The sequence below is a fragment of the Festucalex cinctus genome, chromosome 15 (genome assembly GCF_051991245.1).
Source record: "Festucalex cinctus isolate MCC-2025b chromosome 15, RoL_Fcin_1.0, whole genome shotgun sequence".
NCBI lineage: Eukaryota > Metazoa > Chordata > Actinopteri > Syngnathiformes > Syngnathidae > Festucalex > Festucalex cinctus.
This window is the reverse complement of record NC_135425.1, coordinates 18,927,656-18,941,622: the sequence shown is the minus strand read 5'-3', so window position 1 is coordinate 18,941,622 and position 13,967 is coordinate 18,927,656. Positions and strand designations below refer to the sequence as shown.

General features: G+C 37.9%; 1 protein-coding gene across 12 annotated transcripts in view; it reads right to left on the bottom strand.

Annotated features, from left to right (window-relative positions):
• rgs3a (regulator of G protein signaling 3a) overlaps window positions 1–13,967 on the bottom strand; it is a 132,979-nt gene that overhangs the window by 32,568 nt on the left and 86,444 nt on the right. For 11 of the 12 annotated variants that reach the window (XM_077497021.1, XM_077497024.1, XM_077497023.1 and 8 more), the window contains one exon: window positions 8,012–8,971. In XM_077497021.1, the coding sequence (XP_077353147.1) occupies window positions 8,012–8,971 (960 nt within the window). Of the gene's footprint in view, window positions 1–8,011; window positions 8,972–13,967 lie in introns of those variants that run through there. The other variant, XM_077497031.1, reaches the window with a different exon arrangement.

Below are 13,967 nucleotides of genomic sequence, written 5' to 3'. Positions count from 1 at the left end.
CGGGAAAAACGAGCCAGGATCAGACGTAAGGCATTAAACGGGGAATGTTGTGAACTTCAAATGTCCCTCTCATGCACCTGCTGGATGTAAACAACACGTTGCAGTCACGGAAGTTTTGAGCGCTTACTGTCTGTTTAGATTAAGGTTTACAAGTGTAGTAAAATCTCTGACATAGTTCTGAGGATGCATGTTCAAATCTGGGCTCTGGCCTACCTTGTTTACATGTTCTTTAGGGTACTAGGTTATCTGAAGATGCTAAATTATCCGTAGTTCAGTGTGGCCTGCATCTCACCCAAATTCCGCTGGCATAGGCCCCAGCTCACATGCAACCCAAGTGAGGATAAAAAGCCCTTTTCACACTGCAATCATAACACCCATTCAATGTAATTGGAAAATGTTCTATTCAAGAGCGGTTCGATAAGCGCTTCAGATTGGAGAGGAGCAAATGCAACACTTGACTTGACTTGACTTGACTCGACTCGACTCGACTTGTGTTATATGATTTCAAACCAAATTCTTGGATTCCAAACTTTCCAATTTAAGTCTTGTGTTCTTACGATTTTCAATCAATTTCTGGTGTTTGTAAATTTGTGCTTGTGTGATTTTCAGCTGAATTCTCCTTTTTTGTGTTCCAAACGAAGTCTTGTGATTATATAATTTAATACACAATTCTGTGTGTGGAATTTCTAACCAAATGTTATTATGTTTGTAATTTTTGACTGAATTCCTGTTTGTACAAACTGTTTTAGTACTCAACAATTTCTTTTGTGTTCTAGGATTTCAAATCAAAATGTGGTGCTTGTCCAATCTTGCACAATTTCTGACCAAATACTTTTTATTTCAATTAATTCCCATGTTGTACAATTCTTGTTTTACGAATGCCACCAGGTTTTTATGCTGTACAATTTTTGACCAAATTTTCGTGTTTGTCAGTTTTCCGATGATTCTCGTGACTAAAATTGTACATTTTTCTTACAAAAGTTTCAAGAATTGCAACATTGTGTTGTATGAGCTACATTTTGAAAACTTCCAATAAATATTTGTGCTGCAAAATGTCTGGCTGAATTATTATTTCATTATATTATATTCATTATATTATTTCTGACTAAAACCATGTGTCGGCCAACTTCCAATCGAGGTCTTTTGTTTTGTTTTTTTTGACAATTTTCCAAAAATTCATATGTTGGCAAATTTCTGACTGAACTTTGATATACGTTCGATATCTGGAGAAATGATCTGAATTCTGATTACAGAATAGATTGCTTGATCACCCCAACTGCGCTATTGGTTATTCCCTAACCAATTGAACCGCATGGAGGGAGGAAACGAAAGGTGCTAGCATGAAAGCGGCGTCAGTTTGAAGTCAGGGCAGACGTCAAACGGCGATGAATAACATCCCCTCTCGTGTACCTTTGCGTCTAATTGCTCCCTTGACCCACGCCGCTTCCTGTGAGGACATCATGTGTTCTTCACCTTGACTCGTGACACCTCCTGAGTGCTACCGATTGCGAGTCCAACGCAGCTGCATGATAGTCATTACACGGTGTACAGTTTGATGCAATGGCAGCAGTGGTTGAGTCAGTGACAAAACATTTATTCTTTCACTTCTAGCGGTCTACAAGTCCAATGACGCTATAAGTGCTTTATTGTCAACGACACTACCGATTAACCCATGCTAACGTCATGGCAACCAGCGCTTGTATACAACCACAAACACACTCACATGACGCGGCAATGAGCACGCGGCCGTCTGGATCGTCTCCGGCAGAAGGTAAACATCATCGAGAGAAGCCTTCGTTATAGCAGACGCTGTATAAGCTTTTAAACTGAGACGGTAAAACATCAGGGTAGTAAGCAGCAAGACATACGTTACATACTTACATAAGTTTTGACATGAGCTTTGTTTAACTTAATAAATGACATTTGGAAGTTATGTGTGTTGTTCCAAAATACTACGGGGTGCCTACGTAAAACATGCATCAGGATTGGATCGTTTTGTACCTTTTAGTGTATTATGTGATTAACTTTTCTAAACTTCTGAATTATGAGAGAATAGCTGTATTTGCGTTATTACCCCGTATTAAATTACTGCTTGCACCATTTCTGATCATATTTTTACGTGTAAGATTCTTGTTGAATTGAAACCATTTCCAAACAAAAGCTTCTTTTTGGCAATTTGTGATAAAATGCTTGTGTAATTACAAATCCTTTTGTAGTTCCTTAAGTGAAAAAAAAACTGAAATTTGTTGTGTTTGTACAATTTCCAATTTAATCATTGGTCTCGTTTGTGTATGATATCCAGTTAAATTCTTGTGTTGGTACACCTTCCACCCAAATACCGTGCTTATGATAGTACAACTTTTGAACTGAATTCTTGTTTATAACATTTTCTACTGAAATCTTGCATAAATATTTATACTTTGTGATGGTGATATTTGGAAAGGTTCATTTTTATTTGGAATTATATATTTTTTTTACTATTGGACTACCATCCCCTACTGATCAAAATCCCTAATAATCTAGATGTATATTAAACAAAATTGGCCAGTCAAATGTTTGATTAGTCAACACATTTAAAAGAAACATAATATTCTAATTAAAATTCAATTCAAAACTGTTCCTATTTTTTTTTAAGTCCTAGGAAACGCCAATATGAGAAGAACTTTTGTTACCAAAAGCAAATACAAGTGTAAAAAACTTTCATTGCTAACTCTTTCGATTGCTCCTTTTAACAGTTCCATTCAAAATGAAAGGAAAAAAACAACAACAAAGTGAGTAATAATAAATATACTTGTCCAGTTTTATCTTCCAGTGTCATAAAATGGAAAGGGAAAAGTTCCAAAACTGGGAGAGCACACTTGAGATGTTTACTGAAAAAGACAGTCGGTGGTTGAATTTATTGCAAGCTGTGAAGTTAAACACCATAAATGGCCAAGCTTTGCAATTGAGTTTGTTCCAGTTTTTGCCAATAGACCCAGCTCACAGGATAGTTTGTTCATGTCCGTAAATATTTACCCGTAAGAGTTTAGTATTTTTGTGCTGCCCCGCATTGATTTGAACTTTTGTCCCGTGCCGGCCTTCTAAGTAAACAACACCCGATTCGAGTGATTCAATTGATCAAATGACTGTTCCCGAACGTGCTGTTCGTGATAAGTACGGTGGTCTGACTTGATTTTTTTTCATTTCCATCTAGACCAAACAATATTAACAGTCATCATCGGCAGATATTTCAACACTGTTTCCATAAACGTCCAATGAAATGATGGTGGAAGTCTATTTTCAGCTACGCTCACGTGCAGCAGCGTGACACGCAGAAACCGTGCAGCACATTAGTCGCAACAGCACATTTGTCTTTGTAGAGCACAGCGGCTGTACTTTACCCAAAAAGGACACTTTGTTTACCGATAATTTTGTTCACAGGCTCCAGATTAGTTTCTAGTAATTGCCCATGGTATGGGACTGTTAGGGTCAGGTTAAGGGTCTTTAGCGACAATACAGCTGTGGGACTCTACAGAATGTTGTGGAATTATTATTATAATTACTATTACTATGTTATTATTATGTTATTACTAGGTTATTATTAATGCATGCTATTATTAAACTCTTATTGTGTAAATGTATGTCTATGTCGAAGGTACTCACCACTTTCAAATAAGCACCCTGTACTTTCTGTATTTTCGTAAATAACTGCCTCTGGCCACTATTTGAGGACATGACTTTGTTTGTATTTTGACACCAATATTTGGACAAAATGCGAGGTGGGTAAAATGTAGACACCCTCAAATGTACTGCAGTGCCACACAACAAGCAGGAAGTATCCCTCCAGTATATTTGCTTTGCACTAGACTCATCCTGTATCACACCCACGCAGTATGTAACTTAACTAACGTAACTTACAGTATGCCCACTTTTGTCTTGACAACAACGCAAGGGAATGCAAGTCGCCCTTAACAACCTGACCACCAACTACGCTGTTACTGTTTCCATTGCACGTCTGCCAAGACGGACGGTATTTACATGCATTTCAAACAAACATTTTACAGCCCATAAACAAAATGTTTATGTTAAGACGTGTGTCCGCTAAGGTCTCTGTGAGTGCAGCGTCTTCATAAACAGGAAGAAAAATGGAGGTATGTAAATGTGGGGGTGGAATTGCTGGGTTGTGATGTCAATCAAATGTTGCGATACTGTTGCAAATACCTGAAAAACATCATCTTGTAATTTTCATATTTGTTTCTTTGCAGCCAAGCAGCACATATATTGGTTGATGTCTTATTAACATGGAAGCATTCAAAAGCGAACTAAAAAGATATGCAACATCTTTAGAGCGACACTATTCCACTTCATCTGCTCTCTGTCCACCTCTGCTGTCAAAGAGAGCAGAGAGACGGTGCAGGCGCAGAGATGGCACTTGTTCCGTGGGACATAAAGCAAAACCTAAGCCAAATTCGGGGCCACGTGGAACTTTTAAGGTTCAGTACTGGATTTGGGAAAGGAAAACTTTCATAGCAACGTGTTCTTACAGTAATTTATTAGGAAAGTATGATAGAGGTTAAGGAATCTATTTTTGTTTAACGTGGACAGCTCTTTGCATTTTTAAATGTGTGAAATTGCAACATCCTGTACAAACAAATCCATCATTTTGAGTATTATTTTTATGTTTGTACATTGTATATTTTAGATATATATTGTATATTTTTAAAACCTTTTGTGTTTAAAAAATTTCAATTACAATTTCAGGGCAAATAAACATTTTTATTAGTATTTTTTTTAAATTAGTATTATTATTATTTTTTTAAAATGCAGTTAAAAAAGTTCTACTAATTACACTATATTATTTTGTTTAAAATCATACTAAAATGTCACATTATTGCGTGCACAGTAATAACACCCTGTCATTACAAAAACTAAACAAAAATTAAATTTACTGGAATTATAACCATTGTAATAAATATTTGGATTATTGATTGATTGATGATATGATTGATTATTATTACTTTATAACTTTAATTATTACTGTAATAATAATTTAATTTTTATCACTTTAATTGTAGCTACTTTAACACTTACTTTAGTATTACTTTAACTGGTATTTTAATAGTGTAATTAATTACTGTGATTTTGCTGTAAGTATAATTATTCAGACTTTAATGTTTATTATTGTATTATTGTATTTACTTTCATTATATAATTACTTTAATTATCAATTTAATTATTCATACACCAAATATTTCTTATTACTTTGTCGCTTTAATTATTATTTCTTTAATTATTACTTTAGTATCACTTTGACAGTCATTTTATTATGATTAACTACTTTATTATTTTAACTGTTACAACAATATTTACTAAGTCCTGACATTAATTAATATCAATTAAATAATTACTGTTACTTTATTATCACTATTTAACTAATTTTTATTACTTGAATTAGTACTTTCATAATGACTCAAATTTTAATTGCTTTAAAGTAATTGATTAAGTACAAAGTAAAACCACTTTGATGACGATTCAAGTGATATTAAAGTAGCCTAATAATTATCACTTTAATTGCTATTGCTTCGATCATTTCTTTAATTATTATTAGGTTTTTAATTATTATTATGTAACTTTTTTGCACTACTTTGATCCCCACCTTGTGACACCTACTACGACTACTATGAATACATTTACACACACAAAAAAATGCATGCTCTACATATACAGGCAAACTACAAAAATGTATAGAAACTTCACAATCACTTCAAAGGACTGATGTTCTGGCAAAGTGAAAACATCAAGCTACATGGCTCACTGCCTGCGGGTTGCCATGCACACACACAAATACTGCACACACACAATTACTATGTGTCACAAGATGTTCTGTATCTGTGTGCGAGGGTGGCAGATGACATTAAATAGTGGAAACGCACTCCCTCAAATGAGATGGCCGTGACGCCAACGGGGGTGGTCCAGTTGGCCTCGACCCAGCAAGGAGGCCGCGCGGGAGGCACCGCTGCTGCTGCTTGCCCACATGCACACTCACACATTTACAATCTCAATGCCATTTAAGGATGCCAAATGTGCTGACGGCCCAGTTGCAAGAGCGGCCAGATAAGGAGGAGTGCCCGCCTCGGACTAATCCAATAGTGATGGAGTGTCCTCCACTTGATCTTCTTGACATATGTAGGCATTCAAGACTAGAGTGACAAGTTTGAATAAATACATATCATGAAGAGATAAAAGAGCTCTCAGCAACAACTCGGGGGATGTTGTTGAATACACGAACAGAATCCAATCACAAAAGCCATAAAGTCTTAGGTCACAACAAAAGGCGGATGTGATGCATGCTGCCCTCTGTTGGACAACTAGTGATACTGCTCTTATACTGCAGCGTTTGTAGCAAGGAGACCCCCTCAGGAGAAAAGAACGTGCGACGGCGTCCCGTTAATATGGTGGCAACACATGAACAACAATTCATTGTGCAATGTTGGTAAATTCAAATTAGAGTTCCATATACAGTTGAGCTTAAATTATTAATTAAAGTATATTTTTAATTGTTAAATGGCTGTAAAAGAAACAAGATGGTATTATACATAAGTTTTGTAATACCATCATAATTTGTAGTCATGGGACTTTTTGTTCTAAATACAGTAAACAGTGCCACTTAAGTCTTTCCCAACATGCACTTGCTCCCTGTTGCCACTTGATGTCACTCTTTCTATAGAATCCAGTCAACATGAAGCAGACAGCATCAAGTTAAGTACAACTAACAGACTGGAAATTTGTTACAAACTGAGCATTGCGCGTTGGATATCATCAAGGTTGTCGCCAACTGGTGTACCTAATAAAGTGACACGTGAGTGTTGAATATTTCCCACTGCTTTGTTTGCATTTCCAGGAAGATTTGGATTATAGTTAAGGTCAGATTGAGGTCACGACTACGCGCCTGGCTGCAACAGGCTCAGGAAGGCATTATGTCAATGACGCATCCCTGCGACTGTAGGAGCACCAGGGATGTGTGTGTACTGTGTGCGTTTGTGTCACACAAGAAACTTTGACTTCGACTTAAAATCAGGGTGAGTAGACCGTCATGATGATGCTTAGCGTGTCAGATAATAAGGTATCAGGAAGTTCCTTGAAGATCCGGAACTTCCCCTAGCAAGTCTGTTCTCATCATCACTCATTCTGCTCATTGTTTGACGACCTAACACAGAGGATATGTACATAAAAGCATGTGGGCAAAAGTTCACTGGATTCCGAGAGCTGAGGTAGCGCGACTACATTTAAGAGGAAAACTTTGGGTTTGAAATATTTCTTTTGTGACATCAGTTCTGCAACTTTTCTGACACCTTTTGTGTTCATCCCCACAGCTGCAGAAAAACAAGGATGAGCATGTGCAGTCATGCTCAAGCCAAACCACCCGCCAAAACACCCTGAAGATTTTAACCATTTTGCTTAACTTTAACTCATCCACTCCCAGCCATTTTCACTGAAGCAACCCCCTTTGCTCCCGGCTGTTTTACTGGATTTTGACTGATTTTGCAAGGCCCACAGAATATTGTGTTTTATTGCTATAAAAACACGGGACCTACAAAAATATATAGATTTGAGTCTCTTCTTTCATCAGGAAAAAAAAAAGTTTATTTTTATGTTTTGGTTTTGCAGCAATTAGCATTAGAATATAGCTAAGTTTAATTTATAGTCACATTCCTGGTGAAAACACTGTCAAAAAGAGCTTGTAGCAAAATGGCCCTGGCTGATCTCTTATGCTATGCTGCCACCTGCTGGACATTTTTTTTGTTGTTGTAATATCTACTATTGCTTTAAGCCACCTCTTAATGACAGAAGCTGCAACAAAGCAGCTGTATGCACTTGCATTAAAAAAACAAACAAAAAAAAAAAAAAAAAAAAAACGTATTTACACGTTTTTGGGTTTGAATGAGTTAAAATCAAAATGTGTTTGGTTAAACCCACTTGGTGATTTGGCATGGGACGTCCCCCATCCAAGCCTAAGTGTGGACGTGCTTACCTTCCTCCCAGAGAAGAGCATGCACAGCTGATGCATGGAACCTCCGTTCTTGGTGAGCTCTTTCTTCAGGGTCTTGGGCGAGGGCAGCGTCCAGCCGCCCTTGTGGCGCCCGCCGCCGGCCTCCAAGCAGTTGATGGCGTTGTCGGAGGTGAAGCAGGGCGCGCGCGGGTCATGCAGCAGGCTGCCCTCGCTGTGGGTGCGCCGGCGCAGCGAGTTCTGCACGCTGAGGCCCCCGCCGCCGTGCTTCTCGCAGGTGGCCGCCTCCACCATGGAGCGCCGCTTGCTGTCGCTTCGCTGCAGGTAGGCGTCGTCGCTGTCGTCCTCCTCGGAGTCGTCGTCCTCCTCCTCGTCTTCCTCCTCCTCCTCTTCCTCGTCGTATGCTTCTTCGTCGGTGTTGGGCGAGGAGAGGGCGTCGGCGCTGAAGGAGAGGTCCAGGCGCAGCTCGGGGATGACGAATGAGGAAGAGGAGGACGACGGAGGCGCGTTTGTGTCAGGCGGCTCGGAAGCGTTGTCCTCGTCTGCGGTTGAAACCAGCAGGTGGAGGTGGACTTCCTCTTCCTCTTGCTCCACTAACTCCTCCAACTCGCTTTTTCTGCTCACACTCTCCTCTTCCTCATAGTCGCGCTCTCTCTGGCTGCCCTCTCGCCAGATCTCCATCTCGTGTCCGTCCATGCTTTTCCAGTCCTCTCCCTCGGTGGAAGGCGGAGGCGTGGGGGGCACCTTGTGGCGCTCGTCCGACCCGCCCAGCCTACCGAGGGGCAGGTAGACCTCATTTAGAGGGCTGAGGGGATCCGAGGGGTGAGGGCTGCTCAGGGTCAAGGGTTCAGAGGGGCTGGACGGATACAGGCTGCTCTCCTCCCCCTCAGAACTGCGGGGCGGCAGGTGGAGGCACACGCCCCCTCGATCCACTCCGACTCCGCCCAGCTCACACGAGGGCGCGTCCACCTTTGGCTCCAACATCTGGACAGACACACGAGAGGATAAGATGCACATTAGAAATCGCGATTTGCATCTGATGCATGCGCCACAAACACAAATGTGCACACCAAATTGACAATTGTGTAATTAGGCATCTTGGTGATGAAGTGCTGCTTATATGAGTGAAAATACTGTTCAACTGTTGATACTTCTTACTACTACTTATTACTATTAGAGTTGGGCGTGTTAATATCCAACTATTAAGTATCAGTATTGGGCCAATACCCAGCCTTATTTCAAGGTAGGTTTAAATAAAATAAATAAATAAAACTTTGTTTTTTTTATGTTCAGTTATTTAGGATGATTACAATTTTAATCAATTTTACTCTAATAAACACAGCAAATATTTATTTAAAGCTTTCATTTATTCAAAAATAATTAATATGCAAAATGTTCAGACAAAATAATGTATGAACATTTCTAATTTGTGCTTAAACAGTATGTATATGTACTCTCAATAAGTTAAAAAAATAAATAAATCGCATTGTTTGGAGTGATTTGTTGAAGTCTTAAAATGAGATTACAGTTTTTCACGATTGTCAACACACATTTCTAAATCCAATAACGGCTTTGTCCATACTGCACACACAAAATGCTAAACCTGACACTGTTATGTTCTGGAGTTGGATCCCAAAAACGCAGACACAAATAAGAGACACAAATAATCTTGTTTACGCGGAACACACTCACGACTAGACCAGAAACAACGAGAAGGTATCACGGATCAAGAGGCGTGGAACTAACTTGGGCTGTGGAGGTGAGCAGAGGAATAAAGAGAGCAAGAATGACAGAGGAGCCCGGCACAGCATAGGAATAATTCGGCAAAAAACAACGTCCATCATCCGACTCATAGTCTGCAAATGAATCTGATAGGCTGCTGTAACTCTGATAGGTTGCTGAAACACTATTGTAAAAACACACACCATATGAATCATGACAGCGATTGTGGAAAATAAGAGATGTCTCCATTTGTCCATTTATTTCTCCATTTATCTTGACATTGTGTTCACAAAATGGAACGCGTGTTCATTTCGTCCACACAGTCGTATTTTCCAATGATGCATAGCATTCATTGACAACTAAGCTTTTGTTGCACGCTACAAAACATTTACAGCACATTGTAAGATTTCAAGATCGAGTCCATTTTCCGGCCTCCCTGGGTGGAGTTTGCATGTTCTCCCCGTGCCTGCGTGGGTCTTCTCCGGGTACTCTGGTCTCCTCCCACATTCCAAAGACATGCATGGCAGGTTAATTGGGCGCTCCGAATTGTCCCTAGGTGTGCTTGTGAGTGTGGATGGTTGTTCGTCTCTGTGTGCCCTGCGATTGGCTGGCAACCAGTTCGGGGTGTACCCCGCCCTACTGCCCGAAGCCAGCTGGGATAGGCTCCAGCATCCCCGCGACCCTTGTGAGGAGCAAGCGGTTAAGAAAATGGATGGATGGATGGATGGATGGATGGATTCTGAGCTTTACTGTACTTTAATTTATTTAATTCGGTGTAATAACCTTATTTATTGATTGATAAAAAATTTTTTTTATTGTATTATTATTATTATTGTTATTATTATTGTTGTTATTATTGTTGTTGTTATTATTATTATTAATTCAATATCTGGTGGAATAACCTTATTTATTGATTGATTGAATTTTTATTTTTATTATTATTGTTATTATTATTATTATTATTATTATTATTATTATTAATTGAATCTCTGGTGTAATAACCTTATTTATTGATTGACTGAATTATTTTTTTATTTTATTATCTGTTCTTATTGCTGCTGGACATATAAATTTCCCAGAGGGAGCCATCCCAAAGGGATCAATAAAGCCAAGTCTAAGTCTAAGTATACTTCTATAATTACCAAATATCAATACTTAGTTTTATTTACTTTTCGTTTGCTTTGGGATGAGTCATACTGTACACAATATTCAATACCAGGGGGAACAAAAGCAAACGACTCACAATATTGATGAACATCATAGTATATGTTAAAAGCAGACTTATCAATAAAAGACAAGCCTCTGTCAAAGTTATGACAGTCATAAATGGTCAAAGTCAGACATCATCAATTTTTCCTCTATATTTGAATGGCTGGAGTATAACTGTAAATCAACACACCCTCAGCCAAACCCTGCAGCACACACGCACCATCCATCCTTCCAAAACTCACTACGAGCGCCTTTCACCTCTCCCAGCTCACAGAACTGTCAGAAAGTGTGCCAACAATGATCTGCAGTCTGCACCCACATGGTCGAACACGACTTTCAGGATGATAAATTTCTAATAAAAATGAATATTAGATGTTCAACACTGCTGTTGTGTGAAAAAAAAAACTGCAAAAAAACAACTGCTGATGCAACGACATCACATGGTGACTCTAAGTACCTCGGCTCATTACCGTTCCAGGAAATGAGATGGCAAACAAGGCTTTTTTTTTTTTTTTTTTTTTTTTTTTTTATCTTTTAACGTGAGGGCGTTATTGCTCACTTGCTCATAATGTGCATGGTGATCAGACCAAAGCAGTGGAAGATGTAACGCTGGGGAGGTCTTCAATTTGTATGTGGGACCATTCAAATGAGTACCGGAAAGCTTCCATAGACTTAATGTTCAAACATTATTTGACGTGATTTGAGAAAGAATATCAAAAGTGACTCGATGCCATGTTGGCCGTTGTCCAGGAGGCAGCTGCAACTCCTACAAAGTCAGCATAACTTTCAAAGCATTAAAATACTGTACATAAAAAAATGTGATGGGTGGCGTGGGTTGAGAGTGCTAGCTTGCAAACCTAAATGCAGGAATAAGACTTCTCGGGCTGCTTTAAAGTGGACTTATTATGAAAATGTTACTTTTTTTTTTAATGAATTGTAAACAAATTAGGTCACTGGAGTGCCTACGCACCCATCAAGCATGAATTTAAACAACTAAATCCATCTTAATAAATAAATAAATAAATAATAAATAAAATATAAATATAAATATAAATATAAATATAAATATAAATATAAATATACATAAATAAATAAAATGAATATTGCTGATTATGGCTTACAGCTTAAGAAAACTCAAATATCCTATCTAAAATATTAGAATATTTCCTCAGACCAAGTAAAAAAAAAAATAAAAAAAAAAAAAGTCATAATGGCATTTATATGGCATATGGTATTTTTGCTTATTTAATTGCGTTACAGAAAATAATAGACTTTATCACAATATTCTAATTTTCTGAGACAGTCCTGTATGGTTGGTTACTTTTAAGAGATGGCTGCAGTACACAATTGGAAACACTATCTTACGGATGCACTGTCATGTAGAAACAGCTCCATCTCACAAGGATACAACACCCCCACTATCATGAAAAGGCCAAAAGGTAAGCAGAGCTGCAATCTTTTTTCTGGATGAACTGATTAAAGATGATAATAATAATAATAACAATAATAATAATAATAACAATAATAATAATAATAATAATAGTAAAAATATGCATATTCATAAACACTCCTCCTAAAACGTGTACCAATGTGACCTGGAACATCAGCTACTTAATTTAGAATGTTTCCACAAATATCGTCCAAGAGCGTTTAAGTACTCAAGTACAGATGGGAGGAAGCGAGGAAACGCATGTTGGTATATTCAAATATTACTATTAGTCACTTGATTTTGAGTATCTGTCAATACAGAGTTAACAATCAATACATCTGAAATTAAATGCAATTAAGAAAATTGTCTCAATTATCTCTTTTTTTTTTTTTTTTATGAAAGTATCTCAAGATGTCAAGTGAAGATATAGAAAATATATTTTTCATGACTTTAGAAATTAAGAAAATGTAAAAATCCGGACTTTTTTTTTAACGTGATTGGCTTCATCTTCCGACCATGTCGACAACCCTGTTCACAATTTATGCCAAGTAAAAGTAGTGTTATAACCGAAAATATCCAATTATTTTAATGGAGAAAGGTCATGAATGGAAGAAGACAAATAAGTTATATAACTACCTGTAAAATGCAAATACACAACAACAGTAATTGCACATTTGTGCAAGCCAGCAGGGGCAAACAGAGTCAGAGAGAAATATGTCCATGAGTTCCATCAGCATCCATTAAGATACACTTGTTATTTACTGGACTCATGAGTGGATGTATGAATTAATAAGTCTTGCGCTGAGTCGAGCGAATCAATTCCGTCTTCTCGGAGCCTCGTGAAGGGGCTCATTGTGCCGGTCGGGCTGACCCCTGATGACGCAGCGCGGTCACAAGACGCTCGGTGCTAATTGTGAAGAAGGATGTCCTCTCATGAGACTGCACAGGCTGTTTAACGCGGCACCAATGCGTTTGCCTCAAGTTACCATCTCCGACACGCTGGAATTGAAACAATTTTTTCTTTTTTTTCTTTCATCATGTACACAGTGATTAAATACTGTACAAAGAGCAGTAGGAATCAACTGTGTTGTGTTTTATAAGGATTTTAATCTATTTCAAGAATTTATAGATCAATTCCCCAGTACAAGCCGCGGAATTCACCGAAAATGGCCAATATCCTGTTCATATGCAAGAATTTTCTATGGCTAATATTTTCGTCCACCGTTGTAAATACCACATTTTACATAAGTTTAACGAAAACTAACAAAAAAAAACTAATTTAAAAAACAATTTTGATGACGAATAAAAATAAAAATTAAAATTCTTTTAAAAAAATGAAAACTAACTGAAACTTCATTTTATGTTTACGAAACTAACTAAAACTAACTATAAATTATAGCGAAAATGTCCTTTGTTTTAGTTTTTGGCAATTAATTTAGTACATGAGCCTTTGGGGATGATTTTAAATGTGATTTTAAGTATATGTATTTCATTATTAACCGGAATAAAGACGTTTGAAAATGTGTGACACAGAAGTGATGTCATCTCACAGCAGCCAATAGAATTTCACCTTCAGATGACGTCGCTCCTAGATGACAAATTTGCCTGCTTGTCTTTTTG